This window comes from Typopeltis vanoorti, chromosome 16, assembly GCF_054136105.1.
Source record: "Typopeltis vanoorti isolate ZY-2024b chromosome 16, IOZ_Tvanoo_1.0, whole genome shotgun sequence".
Taxonomy (NCBI): Eukaryota; Metazoa; Arthropoda; class Arachnida; order Uropygi; family Thelyphonidae; genus Typopeltis; species Typopeltis vanoorti.
In genome coordinates this window covers 56,772,514-56,793,041 of record NC_143564.1, presented here as the reverse complement: position 1 = coordinate 56,793,041, position 20,528 = coordinate 56,772,514, and the positions used below count along the sequence as shown (strand labels likewise).

At 34.2% G+C, this 20,528-nt stretch overlaps 1 protein-coding gene across 3 annotated transcripts in view; it reads left to right on the top strand.

Moving 5' to 3' along the window:
- The window catches only part of LOC150098036 (nose resistant to fluoxetine protein 6-like), a 202,238-nt gene that overhangs the window by 136,398 nt on the left and 45,312 nt on the right, over positions 1 to 20,528 (top strand). For all 3 annotated transcript variants that reach the window (XR_016549590.1, XM_090406345.1, XM_090406346.1), the window contains exons 10-12: positions 5,593 to 5,672; positions 12,347 to 12,469; positions 19,127 to 19,247. Coding sequence is in view for 2 of the 3 variants with exons in the window: in XM_090406345.1 (XP_090262471.1) it covers positions 5,593 to 5,672; positions 12,347 to 12,469; positions 19,127 to 19,247 (324 nt within the window). In the remaining variant the exon portion in view is untranslated. The remainder of the gene's footprint in view (positions 1 to 5,592; positions 5,673 to 12,346; positions 12,470 to 19,126; positions 19,248 to 20,528) is intronic.

Sequence of the window (20,528 nt, the reverse complement as noted above, 5' to 3'; positions counted from 1 at the left end):
TTTTAGGTCTTTTGGGTGTTGAGATATTAGTACTAGATCATTGGCAAACATAAGAATTTGTAGTTTTTTACCAGATATATTTATTCCTCCATTTAGGTCTATTTTTCTCAGAATATATTCTAAAGTGCTGGTAAATAGATTTGGAGAGATCACATCACCTTGGTGGAATCCTCTCTTTATATTTATAGGTTGATCAAATAGTTATTTGTGTCATCTGATTTTTGTTCATTTCTTTTATCATGTGGATGTAAGTAGGATCCACATTTGTTTCTAGAAAGGTATGGATGACTGCATTGTGTTCTATGGTGTCAAATGATTTTTTTAAATTCATAAAGAGGAAATATAGAGGGATTCGGTATTCTCTGCATTTTTCTGTTAATTGTGAAATGACCTGGTTATGATCTATTGTGGAGAAGCCTCTTCTGAATCCTGCCTGCTCTCTACTGGAGTTGTCTTTGAGAGTGTTTTGGATTCTGTTCAGTATTACTGTTCATGATTTTATATATGTGAGAGAGAATAGACAGATTGGATGATAATTTTTTATGTCTTCCTTGTTCCCTTGTTCTCTTCTTTGAAGTACCATGTGAGTCTGGTAGCCAAGGCTGTGAATAGAGTTGGTCCACTTTGTTGGATTTCTTCAGCCTTAACATAATCAAGTCATGAGGCTTTACCTTTATTCATTTCTTAAAGGCATGTTCTATTTCTTCTGGAAGTACATCTGGTATAATGCTTGATTTCGGAATGATAGGTTCTGAAACTTGGTATTTAGTTGTATAAAGTTCATTATAGAAATTCTGTATAATTTCTTCTTTTTTCTGTTAGTATGTTTTTCTCCATTTTGATCCTGTAGAGCAGAAATTGACTGTTTAAAATTTGTCTTTCTCTATTTTTTTAAGGCTGGTTTTTGCCTGTGCTGCTTCTCTTAGTTTTTGTATCCTGAAAGCTTTGTAGTCTTCTGGAATTCTTTTCCTTTGTAACTTACAGATAATTTTGTATTCTAGAAAATTTCCTTGGGATTTCTTTAGTTCTTTTCTCTTTTTCAGTAGTTCTATGGCTTGAGGTGAGAGTCGTTCTCTCTTTTGTTTCACAGGAATTTCTGATTTTTTCTTGAACCCATTGAATTTATTAATAAATTCAGTATAATCATCATTTATGTAGCAGTTCTTAATAGTCCACTCAGTCTCTTCTATGTACTTCCTGAACTTGTGATAGTCTGTTTGTTTGGGCTATCTTTTGTGGTTTGATGTTGCCCTGATATGTTCTTCTTTTTTGTGGTCTATTCTTATAATGGCTCTGAGGAGTCTCTGGTCAGAGTCTATGTTGAAATATGTTTGTACCAACATTTTTTACCAGTTTTTTGTACCCTGTTACAATGTAGTCAATTTCATTTTTTATATCTCCATCGGAGATTGCCAACCCCATCTTCTTCCTGGGCATTTGTTGAAAAAAGTGTTCATAATAAAAAGTTGTTTAGCTGCAGCGAATTCAGCTAATCTCTCTCCTCTTCCATTTCTCTCTCTCTCCCAGGCCATTTGGACCCATAAACTTTTCATTTTGTTTTCCACATCCTATTTTGCATTAAAGTCTCCATTAATGAATGTGTATCTTGATTTGTAATTTAATGCCTATTCAAGATTCATGTAAAACTTTTATATTTCTTGATTATCAGCTATGAATGTTGGAGCATAGCAGGATATTAATTTTATTGTTATATTGTTCTCTATTCCAATTAGGAGTGCACCTATTCTTTCAGATATGATTTTACAAGAAAGGATGATCGACTTGGTGAGCTTAGATCTAACAATGAAGCCCACTCTTCTCTGCTGTAAATAATTTAGGTAAAATGGCACCTTCCTGTCTAACTCCCTTTTTTTTTTATAGGAAATTTCACATTTCTTCCCAATTATATAGATGCAGCTGGATTTTTATATATGTGACTAACAGTGGTGTCATGTGCCCATTTAAGTTGGGTATGTTCACTCTGCTCTTGTGTATAAATAAGTAAAATGAGTTATTTCAACCTTTCTTTTGTTCAATTCAGAAAAATAATAATTTCCCAAATGATTACGTTTTCCGATTTCTGTGTGTGTTATATGACGACTTAAAAATCGTAGCAAAATTCGAATTATGTGTGTCTCATGGTAGTATTTGCCAATGTGTGAAGCATAACTATTGTTCATTTGACCTTTATGCTTTCTATATTTAAAATTATATTAATTGATAAATTAAAGTATTCAAAGTTATCCTACAATTAATTGCATTGGACCAATTAAGATGAGTGCTGATGTGCTATGCACTTCTAAAACTTTCATATATCAATAAAATGCAATCATATGGTCGAATTAAAGTGAATTTTGTACCGTGGGTTGCATAAGCCACAGCACACCCAACCTAAATGGGCACGTGACATCACTGTTAGTCATGTACAGCAATCACTCAATTAGTGCGCCTAATGCGTTCTTTAAAACAGGCGTACTAATCGAATACAATAACCTATGGGAAAAAGTATAATTCGTTCCTCAAATTTCTTTTTTGACCCTTAATTTTTTTATAAAAGAATTAAGGTGTCTCAGGGTCTAGTTAAAGGAAAACCATGAAGCTGAAAGACAATAAAACATATTCAGAATATAAATTTTATTATTCTACTTAACAAAGAATTGAGCTAACATAGTGGCATTTTGGTGGGTATTTTGTTTCTTTTTTTCATACAACTGACGGTATGGCCCTATTGCCTCTTCTGCAAATTTTACATACTTCTCTCTTCATCAGGATCAGCCTCTAAGCATTGCTGCTTAAAAACTTTGATTGTATGAAAATATTTTCAAATTGTTTCTGTGAAATCTCTTTTGGCTGACTATCAGTGGTTAAATTTTCTTCATATTCTTTGGGATCTTCCCGCTGTGCATCTAAATTTAGCAGGTCGGAATCACTCAGTTCTTCAGAATGAGATTTAATTAACTCTTGGACGTTATCATTGAAGGGGAGAAAGAAATGAAGGACGTAAGAATTGGTTGCCAACACACGAAATCACGTGCTTTATAGATAAAATTTCCCAACATGCAAAATAGTTATCACTTTAAAAACTACAATGATCATAAAAGAGAAGTTAATTTTCCGGCATGTAATAATAAACAACTCATCCCTGAAGAAGGATTGATTATCCTATTATTCGAATGGATTCTCCTTTTTGTGATATGCACAGAAGTGTCGAAGGGTCTCGACTCTGTAGGCGTACTATAGCAGACAACATAAATTTTGGCGGTAAAAATTTGAAACATAGCGTACATGGAAGTAGTGTAGTATGCCATTAAAAATACTTTATAAAATGTTTTAAATCAGTAACTAAATTATTTCATTCTGGTGAGTGATTTTTTAAAATAGTTAGCCATAAAAATGAGATAGAAAATTTTTAGTCTGTAATATTTATTTTTAAGATGTATATAGGTGCACTAATTGAATTTGGTTATCGAAAAAAAATGACGCACTAATCGGGGGCGCACTAATCGAGGGATTACTGTATATAAAAATCCAGCTGCATCTATAAAATCAGGAACAAATATGAAATTTCCTATATAAAAAAAAGGGAGTTAGACAAGAAGATGCCATTTTACCTAAATTATTTACAGAAACCCTAGAAGAAATTTTTAAAAATCTAGATTGAAAAAATATAGAAGTTATAGCAAATGTTATTATTATTATTATTTGTCACCTCCAGGGAGTCCAAAGACTCATCAAGGGAGAGTATTCACTGTACAACTCTGCTTTCACCACTCACAATTCACCAATTGACCACAACTACACCAACATCATCTACCGCTGACCACCACCACTAGTATTTCCACAGACAATCGCAAACATCCATGCTCATGGCAGGATTCGAACCCAAAGCCTCTTGACCTCTGCTAACCACTCGGTCAGCCAGCTGGTATATGCTGATGACATTGTTCTTTTAGGAAACTTTGCAGAAGAACCTCAGCCAATAAATGATCAATGAATTGTATGCAGAAAGTAAAAAGAAAGGATTAAATATAAACAAAGGCAAAACAAAAATAATGTATAATAAATACATCACCAAAAAATACCATGGAACTGTCATTTTTAGATCACACCAATTCATTAAGTCTTGGCACTACAGTTTACTGAAACCAAGGTAGGGTAATAATTCTCATCTTAAATTATTAATTCCAACATGTCATTGAGCAGATAACTTGTTAAGACAGGCAGAAATGTCAGCTCCATTTGCTTGAATCTTACTATAGCAAACCACAGGAATAGTTTGTTGTAGCAGTTAATTTGCTATAGTGAATTTTCTTTAGAATGATATTGTTTCTGGACATCAGTCAGGACTAATGCCCCACGCACAGTGATATTTGCTTTAGTGAGTCAGCTCCATTTTCCATAAACATTACATTAATCAATGAAACATTACCATATAGTGGTGAACTTAAAATATTGCAAAGAAATTGCATATTATTCAAAAACTGGGTGCTAGTAAAATTCTGAAGTGATTTTTAAAATTCAAAATGAAAAATACATTTAGTACACAGTATTTTATCAAGGAAAGAAATTCATTATTTACTGTTAATTTGTAAAATCATTTGATAGAGAAGTGTTGTGTTATTTGTATAATACATTGTTTTTACAAAGGAATGCTAGTATTTTATATGAAATATTGAAAAAATTTAAGATGCATCAGTAAAAATTATTTTAAATGATAGTTTTGAATGTAAAATTTCTTATATAGGGGGAAAACAAATTCAATGTAAGCTCCATGTGTAGCTCAGCATTCATCCAGCATTTCCAGAGCAACAACACTAATATCTCCTCTTTTAATAATAATTTTAATTTTAATATTTTATTTTTATTTTAACCTAATTTTCTCCTTTAAGTTTCATAGTGATGAAGTCACTTTTGATGTATGGACTGTATCCTTTATCCCATCCCATATCAAAATCATATTCAGTATATTTGACTTTGGAATTTAATATATTTATAATTTAATAAGTTCATAAACCTAACACATACTTTAGATACTTTGAACTTCACTCAACTCCCACTGTAGCAAACACCATTACATTAAAAACTACTAAACTACTAAAATGTCCTGGCCAAATCTGACATTAATTCTATACCAAAAAAAAATTTGTCATAACAAACTATTCACTTTGTCTCTGTGAGTTTGTTATAGTGAGAGTCAGTTGTAGTATCATAATTAAGATACTATAATACATAGAACTGTAAATTATTTTTATGTTAGTGATAATCATCACTCTGCATTGGTGAATAATTTTCAACTTCAAAACAGCTGTTTAAATTGGGGGAAAAAAAATTATATATATATATATATATATATATATATATCCCAAGCTATTTTAAACCTGGTTTTACTCCATTTCCCAAGTAAACCAGGTTTAAAATAGCTTGGTATCTTTAACATTTATTATACCCAAGGTAAAATACTTTCTACATATATATATATATATATATATATATAAAATAGAAAAAATATAATTGTAGAATAGTAGTTGAAAATAGTTTTATTTCAGACTTGTAAGTTAAATTGTAAACAAAGATTTTTTTTATTTCCTCTAGTGCTTTGTTCATACGTGGTTTATTGCTGTTCTAATGCAACTTCATGTTCTAACATACTTTCTTCTGATCATTCTTTATAGGTAAGAATGTTATTTATTTTACTATTCAGAGGAAGTGTTTATGATAGAGAAACAGAGATGAAAAGTTTTCTGATTTGTCATTAAAATAGACAGTTAATTAGTTATCATTTCCATTGAAATAACTCAATATTTTTTATGTACATATCTTGATTATTAACTTATTATAACTTGTTTCTTTGAAAAGTTCTTCTGTGACTTCCACCGACAAAAAGTTGTAAACTTCATAATACATTAATACTATGAGTCAGCTAAAGGGATTTTTAACTTATTTTTTACCTAATCTAGAAACCTTGTGCTAGAGACCAAATACAAATATTTCCAAGCCACTTAAGATATCCAATAAATAAGATGGTATGAAATTCTTTCTTTTAAGCTTACACGGTGATCCGAATGCATTTTTGAAAATTATGGAGCCAACTACTGTGTTTGAACAAAAACTTTAGTTTAATATGACTAAAATCTACATTCGACATTTCGACCTTTATGTCAAGGTCATCTTCTGGAGCATACAACTATTCACAGAAAACAAGATACACTACAATCAAACTGGTTTGTTAAAGATACTGACCAACCACTACAACAATTGTTGGCCTGACCTCTGGTTAATAAAAAAAAAAAAAAAATATGTACATCAATGCTAGAGTCCTATTATTAGTGTTATCTGTTGGTTGTAGAAATACATTGGGCGCAACAACAAGTATCTATCTATATACATATATTAACATCATGATTATATTTGTACATTCCAGCCAGTTGGTATGGAATGGTTTCTAATACTAGCTGAAGATTGGCTAGAGTCCTGACTTATGCTGGATATTATATATTAGGTAGGCTGAATGTGTGCCATCCAGATCCTTGGAATTTTCATGTCATCTTTGTCATTGATATTTGGGTGGTTTTATCAGGATTTCACAGGCTTCCTTAAATTTCCTTTCATACCAGGTTTTTGTGTGGTGTAAAGAGCGGGTGCTTTTCCAGTTGATTTGATGTAAGGTGTTGAGTGCGTGGTCTGAGAGGCCTGCTTCACCATAATGGTTATATTTAATGTGTTTAATGTGTTCTTTCTTGCGTATAGGGATTGTCCGTCCTGTTTCACCAATGTACAGTAAGTTACAGGTGCAGCGGATGCAACAGACTCCAGGATGTGCTAATGGGAGGAGAGGATCCTTAGAGGAGTTGAATATGGTTTTAAGTTTAGTGGGTGGTTTAAAAGTGGCATTGAGATTATAATGTTGTAGGATTCTGTTGATTTTTTCTGATAAACCTTTAATGTATGGAAAGGCTATGGTTTTACTGTAATCTAGATTCGTTTTTGTTGTTGTTTTATGGAGTATTTTATTAATAGTATTTTTGTTATAGCCATTATTTTATGAATGTGTCGCTGATGATTTTTAGTTCTTGTTTCAGGGCTTGCTGGTTAGAGCAAATTGTGGTAGCTCTGTTTTTTTAAGGGTGTTAATGACTATATTTTTGTGATGGGTGGTGGTATGAATTAGCATGTATGTATTGGCCGATACGTTGACGACGTGTTCGCGATCTGGCCGCATGGGCGACAAACACTAAACACATTCCTTAGCCACCTGAACAAACAACACGAACGCATACAATTTACCATCGAAATTGAAAATCAAAATTCGCTCCTGTTCCTAGACACACTAGTCACACGTCTTCCTTCAGGCAGTCTATCCTTCATGGTCTACCGAAAACTGACACACATTGGCCAATACATGCATGCTAATTCATACCACCACCCATCACAAAAATATGGAGTCATCAACCCTTAAAAACAGAGCTACAACAATTTGCTCTAACCAGCAAGCCCTGAAACAAGAACTAAAAATCATCAGTGACACATTCATAAATAATGGCTACCCACTAAACTTAAAACCATATTCAACTCCTCTAAGGATCCTCTCCTCCCATTAGCACATCCTGGAATCTATTGCATCCGCTGCACCTGTAACTTACCGTACATTGCTGAAACAGGACGGACAATTCCTTTACGCAAGAAAGAACACATTAAATATAAACATTATGGTGAAGCAGGCTTCTCAGACCACGCACTCAACACCTTACACCAAATCAACTGGAAAAGCACCCGCTCTTTACACCACACACTGGTATGAAAGGAAATTTAAGGAAGCCTGCGAAATCCTGATAAACCATCCAAATATCAACGACAAAGATGACATGAAAATTCCAAGGATCTGGATAGCACACATTCAGCCTACCTAATATATAAGATCCAGCATGAGTCAGGACTCTAGCCAATCTTTAGCTAGTATTAGAAACCATTCCATACCAACTGGCTGGAATGTACAAATATAATCATGATGTTAATATATGTATATAGATAGATACTTGTTGTTGCGCCCAATGTATTTCTACAACCAACAGATAACACTAATAATAGGACTCTAGCATTGATGTACATATTTTTTTTTTTTTTTTTCACCAGAGGTCAGGCCAACAATTGTTGTAGTGGTGGGTCAGTATCTTTAACAAACCAGTTTGATTGTAGTGTAGCTTGTTTTCTGTGTATAGTTGTATGCTCCAGAAGATGACCTTGACATAAAGGTCGAAACGTCAAATGTAGATTTTAGTTATATTAAACTAAAGTTTTTATTCAAACATGCTAGTTGTCTCCATAATTTTCAAAAATGCATGGTATGAAATTCATTTCCAACCTAAAAACATTTACAAACATCCTGGCCCACCGCAGGATTTGAACATGCAGCCAATTGGCTGGAAAGCAGATACACTAACCACTCAACCGTCCTGGCATATATTATAAAAGCTAATTTTAGAATGGTCAAAAATGGATTTTTTTTTTTTTTATTTATTTTGCGGTTTCATTTATCAGTGAGATAATTCTTCTTTTCCTTATATGTGAATGGAAGTAATGAATTTATGAGGAGAAGGTCATAAACGTATCATTTGTTAGTACCATAGGTAGTAAGTTCAATAATGTGGCATCCCACTCTAGAGACTTAATGTTGAACTTTTTTTAAGACATTCAGATCTTTAATAAGCAGAATGGTGGTCTCAACACCAGCCATTGAAATTCATTTACCATTTAAAGACTCACAAATATCGATGCCCAAGGCGAGAGTTGATCCTGTAACATATTGGTTAGAGAGTGGAAGTGTTAATCACTTGGCCAGTTATAAAGTACAACTTATTTAAATATAGTAAAGAAAGCGCAGAGGAGATAACTAAAAAAGACAACCAGTAAAACAGGTCAAAGTAATTTTTTTCTGCAAAGTCAAAATGAATGATTACAGACGAGTGTATGTAGATGATTGGAAAAATAGGCAGGAACTCAGATAAAACATTGGATTCTGTATGCAAATTGGCATAAGTTTGCTAAAGTATTGCACAATAAAACTGTGCAGTACAGTGTGGAAATGCACAGTCAGGAAAACTAAAGAAATCAAGGCGAATGCAGATGAATGTGTGTGAAGGCACCCATGAAGCAAATGAGTATGTGAATGAACAAAAAACGCAAAATCTAGTCTCTCGGGAAACAATATCAAATGTTTAATTCATATGTTAATGATATTGGGAAATATTTGGATAGGGGTATTCAGTTGTTTGCAGATGATGTAAAGCAGATGTTTTGGCCTTACAAGAAGAATAGATTGATTGAATGGGCATGGGAGTGGGGATACCTGTTCCATGTTGCAACATGTAAGATTTTAAAATTTGGAAAACAAAGATGGGATGTAAAATTTACGCTTGGTGGGAATATATTGTTGGAGGTGGAGAAAATAAGAGATCTTGCGGTGATGGTGGATAAGGATCTAAAATTTAGAGGACACATTGTCAAAATTGTGAGGACAACACAATGAATTCTGGGAATGATGCAGAGGACACTGACTTTTAGAAGTAAGGAGATTCTTGTTCCATTGTAGAAGTCCTTGAGTAGGCCACATGTGGATTACTGCACAAATTTGGTCACCTGGTTTTCATGACATGTTGGAAAGGGTCCAGAGGTGACTAAGGTAGTTTCTGATATCTGTGATGTTGAATATGAGGGAAGGTTGAGAAGATGCAATTTACAGTCTAGTGGATAGGAGGAAGAGGGATGAAATGATACAGACATAAAAGTTGGTAAGGAGTTGTTATATGATCAATGTTATGATCAACGTTGAAGAATTTGTTTTGTAAAATGTTGGGAGAACAAGAGGTCATCCCTGGAAGTTGTATAAGGAAGTGAACTAGGGAGTGAGAAACAGGTTTTTTTTGCATGCAGAGTTGTGAATGACTGAAATGCCTTTATCTGAGAGTATGGTGTCTGCAGAGAATTTGAATGTGTTTAAGGCATGGTATGATGAGTTGTGTGTATGACAAAGGGACCTGCTAGATGAGTCCTTTTGACTCCATGGGGTCTTAGGATAATAATAATAAATGAAATATTTCCAGCTTTTAATGGTATTTTTCTACCTCAGGTATTGATATTATTATTATTATCATCATCATCATCATCATCATCATCCCAAGATGTTCAAGTCCCAAGTTATTGGAGATCCAGTCTCTGTGACATCTTTTACCGATTGGAAACAGTAGAACATGCATTCTCCAGTTGCTTTTTGGCCCTGCGTATTTGGAACAGATTATGTAATGTATTGGGCATTCCATTGCTTACAACAGAACATGTTATTTTTTTTTTGCAGTACCTGTCAGCAATGGGAAGAGAATTTTGATTTTTATAATTAATGAATTAAAATACCATTTATGGAAGGTTAGAAAGAAACATGAATTTAAAAATCAGTAATATGACATCCAAATGCTTTATAATATTGTATTGTAGAAATTTTATTGTTCAGTCAGACAATTTTCTTATTTAGAAAGAAGCATTCTAGGAGATATCAAATTTTTGACTAGATGGTGTAGACCACTCACATTATACAATATTCACCAGGGGGAGATAAAATTCTGTCTATTCTTGCTACGAGAAGTTTTTTAAATAGTTCCATCCTCTTAATTCAATGTGGTCTTATAGTCAATTGCAGGGATGACTGGAGAGCAATTGTAGACAGAGAAGGTCAACTCAAGGTGGTTTAACTAAGATAAGGCTAACCACCTGGGTATCAGGCATCTTTGCACTTTAGTTTCAATTGGTCTTTTGGTGTTGTTCATCTGCATGAGATTGGTGAAAAAGGAAAACTGATAGCTTTTGGCTATATGATAATATAAAAGGCCCAAGGCCTTTTTTCTATCTCTCATACTGTCTATCTGTCTTTTCTTTTTCCTAATGCTATCAGACTCTCTTGCACCCTATACTAACTACTATAGGCCTATGATGAGCACCCTTTACTTTTTCACCTCAATAAAGGTTCAGCACTCTGCGTAGTGGCCCTTCCCATAATGCATAGTATTATTCATGTCCATAAGGATGTGTGCATTGCATTATGGGATGCTAAGGCAACTGATGTGAAGCCATTAGTCTCTATATACAAGTAGGCCCAGTCGTGATGTTACTTCACATACAAACTTTGTTTGCTTACACTTGGATAAAGAATGAAACCAAGAATATAATTTCTTGGCATCTTTAATTTATAATATAACCAAATGAAAAAACTTTCAACATACTAGAAGAAGGGGAGGGGGAAAAGGATTGTAGAGTGATGACTGGTAGAAATTTGAAGTTAGGGGGATGTATTGCAAAGGTGATGAATGTAACTCAGAGGATTGCTGCCATACTGAGTGGAGCATTGATCCACAGAGATAGAAGAGTGGTAATTCCATTATATAAACTCCTGATCAAACCACATCTGGATTATTGTACTCAGATTTAATCACTGAGATTGAAGGAGATAAATTACCTTCGAGAGGGTGCAGAAGCAGATAACAAAAATGATAGTAAGACTGTACAGTGTTAGTTCAGAGGATAGATTGAGACATGTGGACTGCCTGGCTTGATGAATAGAACACAAAGAGGATATTTCAGAAATTTCAACTGTTGAGAGCTATTTTTAGAATTGACATTGGGGGAGATCATTCATATAATAGAAAAAGGGGAAGGAATAAGTACAAGAGACTATCCCTAGAAGTTGTGAAAAGAGGTATAAGAGGATGAAAAGTGGCTTTTTTGTATGGAGGGTGGCTGGACTGTGGATTACATTTCCTGGCAAGCTCTGAACAGTGAACAAGGAATAGTATAATAGACTTTGTGTTGTCTAACATCAGCCTCTCACAATGAGTCTTGTGACTCCATGGACATCCTGAACAATAATAATAAGAATGAGGGCTAAATACTTTCTGATTTGGGAGTTCCTCATCATGCATCATGCATCAATGTCAGTTTACTCTCAGTAAGCTGCCATCCAAGTGGGGGGAGAAAATTTCACAAAAGACTGGCTTCATTCATTCTTCTATTAGACTGACTGGTGTAACAAGAATACATCTACAAAAAAAGTGTTTGCTTGTCTGATTTCATATTATGTTGGATAAACATTTTACCTTTAACCAGGAATCTTAATTTTGTACTGCTTCATAAGCATTTTTCTTATGTTGCTCCTGCCCACGAAAGGTTATTTGCAAATCTATAGCACCTTTCTGAGTGTGGGGGAAGAAAATGCACACACACCAAAAGGAGTTCAGTTACACATGCATGTACAGTGTGTGTGTGTGTGTATGTATATATAATATGTACATTTTTTTTAAAACAGGTGGCCAACTGTTGGAATTAGTCTAAATGTTTTGCTCATCCTGGGAGGAGCATTAAGCACTGCTGCTGTGACTTTCCTCAAAAACTTTCCTCCAGCATTCATCATAGGTGTTCTCAAATCACAGTAAGTATAGATAAAGTATCATGTGTATATTATCATTATTGTTATTAGCAAACATGGAGTTGCCAGACTTACATAAAAGATCTGCTGTAGCTATCATTTTGTTTGTCACACTTTTCTGTAAGGTCATTCGCTGACTGCACTCACAATACCCTCCAGCATCTTATTCCATTTATCTGCTAGTTTCTCCACTGTAACAAAAGAGAGTTTATAATCCATAGGAGATGCAGTTTTCTTTTAAAGAAGATACTTAGTTTCATAATGTAATCAGCTGGGCTGAAAAAATTAAACTGGCTATACTAATGTTCATATATATTCTTTATATCAGATATATTCTTTAAATTCATTTAGATCTGAATTAAATGAATTTAATTCAGATTTAATAGGAATGAAAACAAATTAACTAATTTAGTCAACCTGTTTTTCAAATTGATTTAAACAAAATTGTAATTAATATTTCTGGTAATTCTTTCATTTAAGATGAAATCAACATTGATTTCAGGGATGTGATTTTTCTATTTTTCTTAAGCACATTCTGATATGGATTCCCTATGCAGTATAGGCAGTCCCTGACTTACATAGATCCACCTTATGCTGATCTGGAGTTACAGACAATATCAGGAAATCAAATGAAACTTTATATGCAATAATCTATGCAAAACTTCCAGAGAAACTGAATGTTTAAAAGACTATGTGTTGCAATGTATTATCTAACTAACAACAGACTCATTCGTTTTCTGAAGTCACTACTGAGTTGATAACTATGGTATTCTTGTATTTTTTTTTGTTTTTGTTTTACTGTGATTTACAGGGTTAATAATGGAAGTAAAAGATCAAGTAATAAGTGTCATGCATCCATTCATAAATATAATGATTGATCTTGAGATGAAAATGTATATCATTAAGAAATGAAGGTAATCAAGGCATTGCAAGCCAATGATGTGGCTTTCAGTTGTCCCCATTAAATATGAATACAATCAGTAAGGATGAGCTAACATTAATGAACATTTTAAAGCTTCAACTCATTGAAATCCATTGTCATAAATGTTTTAAATTGTTTTAAACTTATGTTTTAAATTTAGAATCTTCTTAATTAAATTATGCCATATACAGTAAAGTTTGTTTTAAATTTTACATTTTTTTGAGCACTTAACATTACATTATAAAAATTTCTATCTTATACAGTAAACTTCTATCAGCTTCAGAGGTCAATCTGACTTATGTAAATTTTTGCATATGGCTGGTCCTTCAGAATTTAACCTATCTGTAAATCTAGGCCAGCTTGTATTGGCAGAAGTCTATGTAACATTCCAAATAATATAATGATCTACATAATTTATATGCCTCATTCTCTTTATTGGATGATTGTTTTCAGTCTTCTGTCCAAACTTTTGAATGGATTGCATCAATGAAACAATTCTTATTGCTATAGAAGCATTCGTAAGTAAATTTTATATTTAATGTGTGATGTTGGATTTCTGCTCAGGACATGGACTGGTTATTACTAATATCATGTTCCAACATAAAAATGTGCACAAATTCACATGGAGAGAAGAGGCAAGGAATAAGAAAAGTTTCATTGAATATGTTATTGTCGATAGTGATGTTTTCTCCCTGGTGCAGGACACCAGAGTGTACAGAGGATTTGAAATTGGAAGTGATCTATTTAGTCTTGAGCAGGATAAAATTGAATTTCATATTGAAAAGAATAACATGTAAGAAAGTTTTAAAGCAAATAAAAGTTGAGCAGCTCTCAGATGTGAACTGTAGACTAAAATACACAAAGATTATTGAAGAAAAAATGAAAGAGTTTGAGAACAGGAACCAAACCTTGGAGATTCAGTGACAACCCTTGAAGAAAACCCTCATTGATTCAGCTAGAAAGGCATGTGGTTAAGTTATCAGCAAGGATTGAAAAATTAGAACTCCATGGTGGACACAGGAAGTTAAAGAGGCAGTGTAAGAAAAGAAGAAAGCATATCAAAAGTTCCTGCTAAATAAGTCTGTTTGTGCTCTTAGAGAATACAGAGACAAATGTAAGAAAGCTAAACACTGTGTAAAACTAACTAAACAAAAGTCATGGGAGAACTTTGGCAGGAACATAAAAAATAAATATCAAGAAGGTGGCAAAATATTCTGGAGGTTGTTGAAGAAGTTTAGGAATGGAGAAAAGAGTGCTGTAAAAGGAGTTAGAGATGATAAATGTGACATGAAAACGGGAGAAAAAGATATCCTTGAGGTATGGAGTAATTACTTTGAAAAACTGCTAAATGAAACAAGCAGTGATGACAGCACAGTGGTAAAAAACACTGACCAGGCATGCAGCCAAGAATACATATCCATACTTGAAGTAGAAAAAGCCATCAAAGACTTGAAATGTAAAAAGGCAGCAGGAGTAGATAATATTCGACCAGAAATGCTGAAGTATGGTGGTATAAAAGTCTTACTGTGGCTGCACTGCATAGTTCAGAATGCCTGGACAGAGGGACGAATTCCTGATGATTGGAGTAGAGCTCTCATAGTACCCATATATAAAAAGGGAAATAAAACTGAATGTGAGAATTACAGAGGTATTTCCATACTGAGTGTTCCTGGCAAGATCTATGTAAGTATACTTGAGAAACGGTTGAGAAGAATTGTGGACGAAAAGCTTGGTGAAGAACAAGCTGGATTCAGGCCAAATAGAGGCTGTCAGGATCAGATCTTCCCTTTACGACAAATAGTCGAGAAAGCATGGGAATATAACAAAGATCTGTGTTTAAGTTTTGTCGATTTGGAAAAGGCATATGACAAGGTGCCAAGAGAGAAGCTATTCAAAACACTGTTATATGGTGTCAATGGAGCATTATATCAAGCCATACTTAGTCTTTATTTGAGTTGTAAATCAGCAGTTAGAATTGAAGGAAGTACAGGAAGATGGTGTAATGTTAAATCTGGTGTGAGATATGGATGTATATTATCCCCTATGTTATTCATTATCTATATGGATCACATTATGAAGGAAAGTGGCATTAAACATGATATCAGAATTGGAGATGTTAATATCAGCTCTTTGCTTTATGCGGATGATGTTATACTTCTAAATAAATCAGCTACTACAAGTCTGCAAGATTCACTGACTAAATTGAATAACTGTTGTAATACATATGGTATGAAGGTCAGCAATAAAAAGACAAAGACAATGGAAATAGGCAGAATCATTGAAAATGTCACCTGTGTTGTGAACGGAGAACCTGTGGAACAAGTAAAACATTACAGCTACTTAGGCACGATTTTCACTGAAGATGGTAAATTAAATATGGAAATAGACAACAGAATCAACAAAGCTGGTATGGTAAGAAGTCAGTTGAATAAATTCACATTGAATAACGAGAAATTAGTCGGAACACTAAATTAGCTATATGCAAGAGAATGTTCAAGCCAGTTTTAACTTATGGATCTGAGAGCTGGGTCAGAAGTAAAACACTTGACCAAAAACTAGAGACCAAAGATATGAGAAAGATTAGAGGCATGAACAGATGGCATCACTGGCAATATCATATTAAAAATAAGGATATTAGGAAAGAACTTAACATTGTCAGCATCCAGGAATGCGTTAGCAGAGCTAATCTCAGGTGGTATGGTCACTTAGACAGAATGGGCGAGGAAAGATTAGCAAAACAAGTGTTCTCTGCCAGGTTGGCAGGAAAACAACCCAGAGGAAGACCAAGATATAGGTGGATTGATACGGTCCAAAGTGCCTTCTCTCTATATTCACTGGGCATCTACAGATGCCATATGGTCACTCCGATGCTTGATGATGTTCCATACTAGGCCTCGCACTGTAGTCCTGTTGTTTGCTTTTCTGGCAGCCTCAACTCTCTGAAGATCAGTCACTCCACACACGCCATCCATCCATCTCATTGATGGTCTAATTTCTATCTCATTAAGTGCCTTAGACGATAGAAATATAAGATCTGATAATGTTGGAGTCTTGACAAGTAACAGACTGATTTGGAGGAAAATTGTAGATAGGAAGTTAGTAATGATGTAAATTTTTCGTGTAGTACTATCATATCCTGTACACCCCTTGAGCGTACATGGTAGGAATTTGATAATGATGATGATATTGTCTAATTTGTAGATTGAGTGTTGCTGTGAGATCTTTGAGTATGGAACATGGCATTTGGTTAAATTTCTTAGGCAGTATTACTTTAAATTCATTGTTTCTTGTTAGTGCTCTGATACAAAATGGCAATGAAAGTTAGATTGTTGCATAGGTCAGCACAAAAGACAAGTAAATGGTGTTGATTTTTTAAAAATGGTATGGTGCTGTTGATGTAGTATGTATGTGTGAAAATTTCATGGATATTTATATGAAGATGATGAATAACAGAAAGGAGTTCAGAAAGTGTGTGTGGAAGTGATAGCAAGGAAAAAAGTTTGATTGATGATAAAGTCTGTGATAATGATGTTGGATAGTAGAGTGCTTTCTAACATGGTAAGATGGTGAGCGTGGTTGACAGGGATCAAGCTTGTGTGACACATTAAAATAGTGAGAGTGAATGATAGCAAAAAAATGATGCAAGATTTGAAAGCTAAATTGGTGAAGATGACGCAAGAGATGAGGCAGATGCAGAGTGAAATGAAGATAATTGCAAATATGTCATGGCCTGTTTCCACAAATTGGGCTTTGACAAAGCAAGTATTTGTTGCCTTAAATGCATATCTTCCGTAGTTAGAAGATATGCCAACACCCAGCAAAAACCACCATCCTTCTGCTTTTTTGGAAGTATGAATTGGTTACTGCCAATTCATACTTCCAAAAAAGTATGAATTTGCAGTAATTCATCTCCAAAGTGGATCTCTAGCTTCCATCCCCCTCTTCTTACCACATTTAATGTGGGCGATGGCCTTACTGGGTATTCTATATGCACTTTATTATTGAACCAAGGACTGGTTTCCATTCCATTTGAGGATACAATGGTAAAACAGCCTTCTGCAGGCTTGCTGTCAGATAGTGCATGAGACCAATCATGATAGTAATGCATCTGTTGGAGGCTTCTCATCAGCTAGTGAACAATCTTGCTGCTGCTGCTACTTACTTACTCTGCCAGGTCATGCACAGATGAGACCAAGCTACACTTGGACTGAGGTCTGGGCACTCCAAATGTGGGAGTTATTTTCACAAATTCCCCATCTCAGCTGCATGCCCTGCTCTTTAACTTTCATGAATCAACAACTCTTACATGAAAGACAGTCAAGCAAATACTAGCATTTTTAACTGCAGAATGTAAAACAAATCTTCTCATAAAATAACAAAAAATATAAGAAATACAACAAAAAAATTGCAAAAATAATAAAAATATACCAAATAATACCAGAATTTATTACAATTAAAAACATTTCACATCTACTTTACCAATATGTGAGGCATCGGTATAAGCATTAATGATATACACCGTCATTTACAATTCCTAACTGAACCCAAATTAGCATCCTCCACAACTATAGCCCACCTCAATTACCATAACTATCCCTTGCATGCTGCATTCCACAAAAAGGGAGTAACATGTGCTTTCATCAAATCTGATATCCCTTGCCAAAGGCTATCCAACCTAGAATCCCTGCTTTCATTTTGTTCTGTGTTCTGGCATACCTTACCTCACTTTATAGCCTTCATTTGTTGTCTTTACCACTTCCCTAACTCAGTCATGTTGCTCTTTTTTTCTTTTTTCTTTTTTTGACTACTTATCACTAAAAGTTGATTTTATACAAATACCCAAATCATGAGATGGGCTTACTAGGAAACTTTAATGTCCATATTCAGCTTCTCTTCCACCTTGATCTGTGAAACTGGAGAGGATACCATCAATCATGATCTATAACAAATAATTAACCTATGAATATCAGACAATCCTCATCATTCTTCCATGCTCTGGATTTTTTCTTAACTAGCTCTCCCTCCAAAGACACTGTTCTCCTCTTCACAACTTTAATCACAATCTTATCCAAGTCTCCTTCTCTACAGTTCATTCTCCTCCCAGCCAATCTCGTTCTCGTATCCTAGTTGGCACTATATTGTACCAACTAAGCAAAAACTGATCTGTGGTCAGATCAGTTTTTGCTCTCCTGACCTAAACATCTGCACTGAATTAATAAATGAAATAATCCTCACTGGAGAGAGTCTTAAATTCTTCACTCAGCTGTAAACCCTTGTTCCTTATCTAAGCCCTGGTTCCCTAAACATTTTGCCTTTGCAGTTCATGAAAAAATACAGCATATGCTCTGTGGCTAAAATCAAAAACTCCAGCTTCTCATTTCACTACAGCTCGAAACAAGTGCAGAATTGAGGCATATGAAGAGTAGAATATTGAGGAGTATGATGACATTAAAGGGAATACAAGCTACAAATTCTTTGATTTGTAGCTCATATTCCCTTTACATTAGGCACAATTTGATGTCTTTGAATTTCCTAAACATACCAGGAAATAACAGTAAAGCCTCTGCAATCTACTTAGCAACATAGCTTTTTAACTAGTTAGTACATAAAATTTCATTGTTTGGACTCATTACATTGAAAGATTGTTAAATGCAATCATTTTTAAGATTAGCAGTGCATAAAATTTTCTGATGTATGATTTCTTAAGACTTTACCATAAAGTTTCTTACTTATTTCAGAACTCTGTATGACTACTGTTCGTTGGTTTATATTCAGACTTATAGTCATTTTGGTCCCTATTTTATTGGAATCCTTTTGGGATATACAGTCAGAAAAAGGCCTGATATAACACTTCGACCAGTAAGTAATAGGTAATGTGTAGTTATTAATATACATTTAATCTAATATAAGATTTAGGGTACTTGGAATTATAATGACACTGAATTTTACAATATGTGCTCAGATATTATGTGTTTGAATAATCTTCACTTTATTTAAGACTTTAACATTCTGTATTTTTTTAATTTTTAAATTAATTTATGAATTTTTATCACACTCTTTTGCAAAAATGTGACTTATATAGACTGGCTGCAGTATATGTAGGCATAAGTTATTGTCTAATTATGAATGTGTAGAGGCTTAAATTACGTGTCTTTTTTTCTCTTGTGACTATACATATCAACGTGGATTTGGGGAAAGAGGGGGAGGGCAAGTGGACATTGTCTCTGCTTTGGAATTAATGCAGGTTTAAGTCCCACTGTAGCTGAAGGGTAATTTATCTAAGTGGTAGATAATTTTCATTACTCTGTATGATATCCCACTGTAATGCTTTTTAAAATCATGCAGTGATGTAAAAAAGTAAGCTAAAACTACAAACCTTCAAATGTTTAAAATAACTTGACATGCACTGAAAGTGTGATTGTCTTTTATTATTATTATTATGAATTCAGTTGTGTTGCATGATTTTTAAAATATTTAGGTGATTTAGTAACAAGAAGTTTATTAAAATAATGAATTTCAAACAGATGATAGATATTATTACACAATACATCAAAAGAGAAAAGACTTTATTATTATCATCATCCTGAGACTGTCATGGAATCAAAGACTCATCGCAAGAGATCCCTTTGTCATACACACAATTCATCATACCATGCCTTAAATACATTCAAATTCTCACACTCTCAGGCAATGCATTACAATCATTCACAACTCTCCATGCAGAAAACCTGTTTCTCACTCCCTTACCCACACCTTATACAGCTTCCAGGGATGACCCTTATTCTCCCACTATTTTATGAAAACCCTCTTCAATATTAACCTTATAACAACCCCTTGCCATTTTTCCGTCATATCATCCTTCTTCCTCCTATCCACAGACTGCTATTTGCATCTTTTTATTACTAGTGTTATTCTTATACAAGTATCTCCATGGCATCAGAAGACTCATGGGAGATCCATTTATTCACACACACACACACACACACACACACACACACACACACACACACACACACACACACTAGCCATCATTCACACAATACCTGTCATACTTCTCTTTATACTCATTTGCTGATAAAGCACCCACAACCACCTCTGGCAACCCATTCACCACCCTCCAAGCAAAAAATCTAGGTCCAA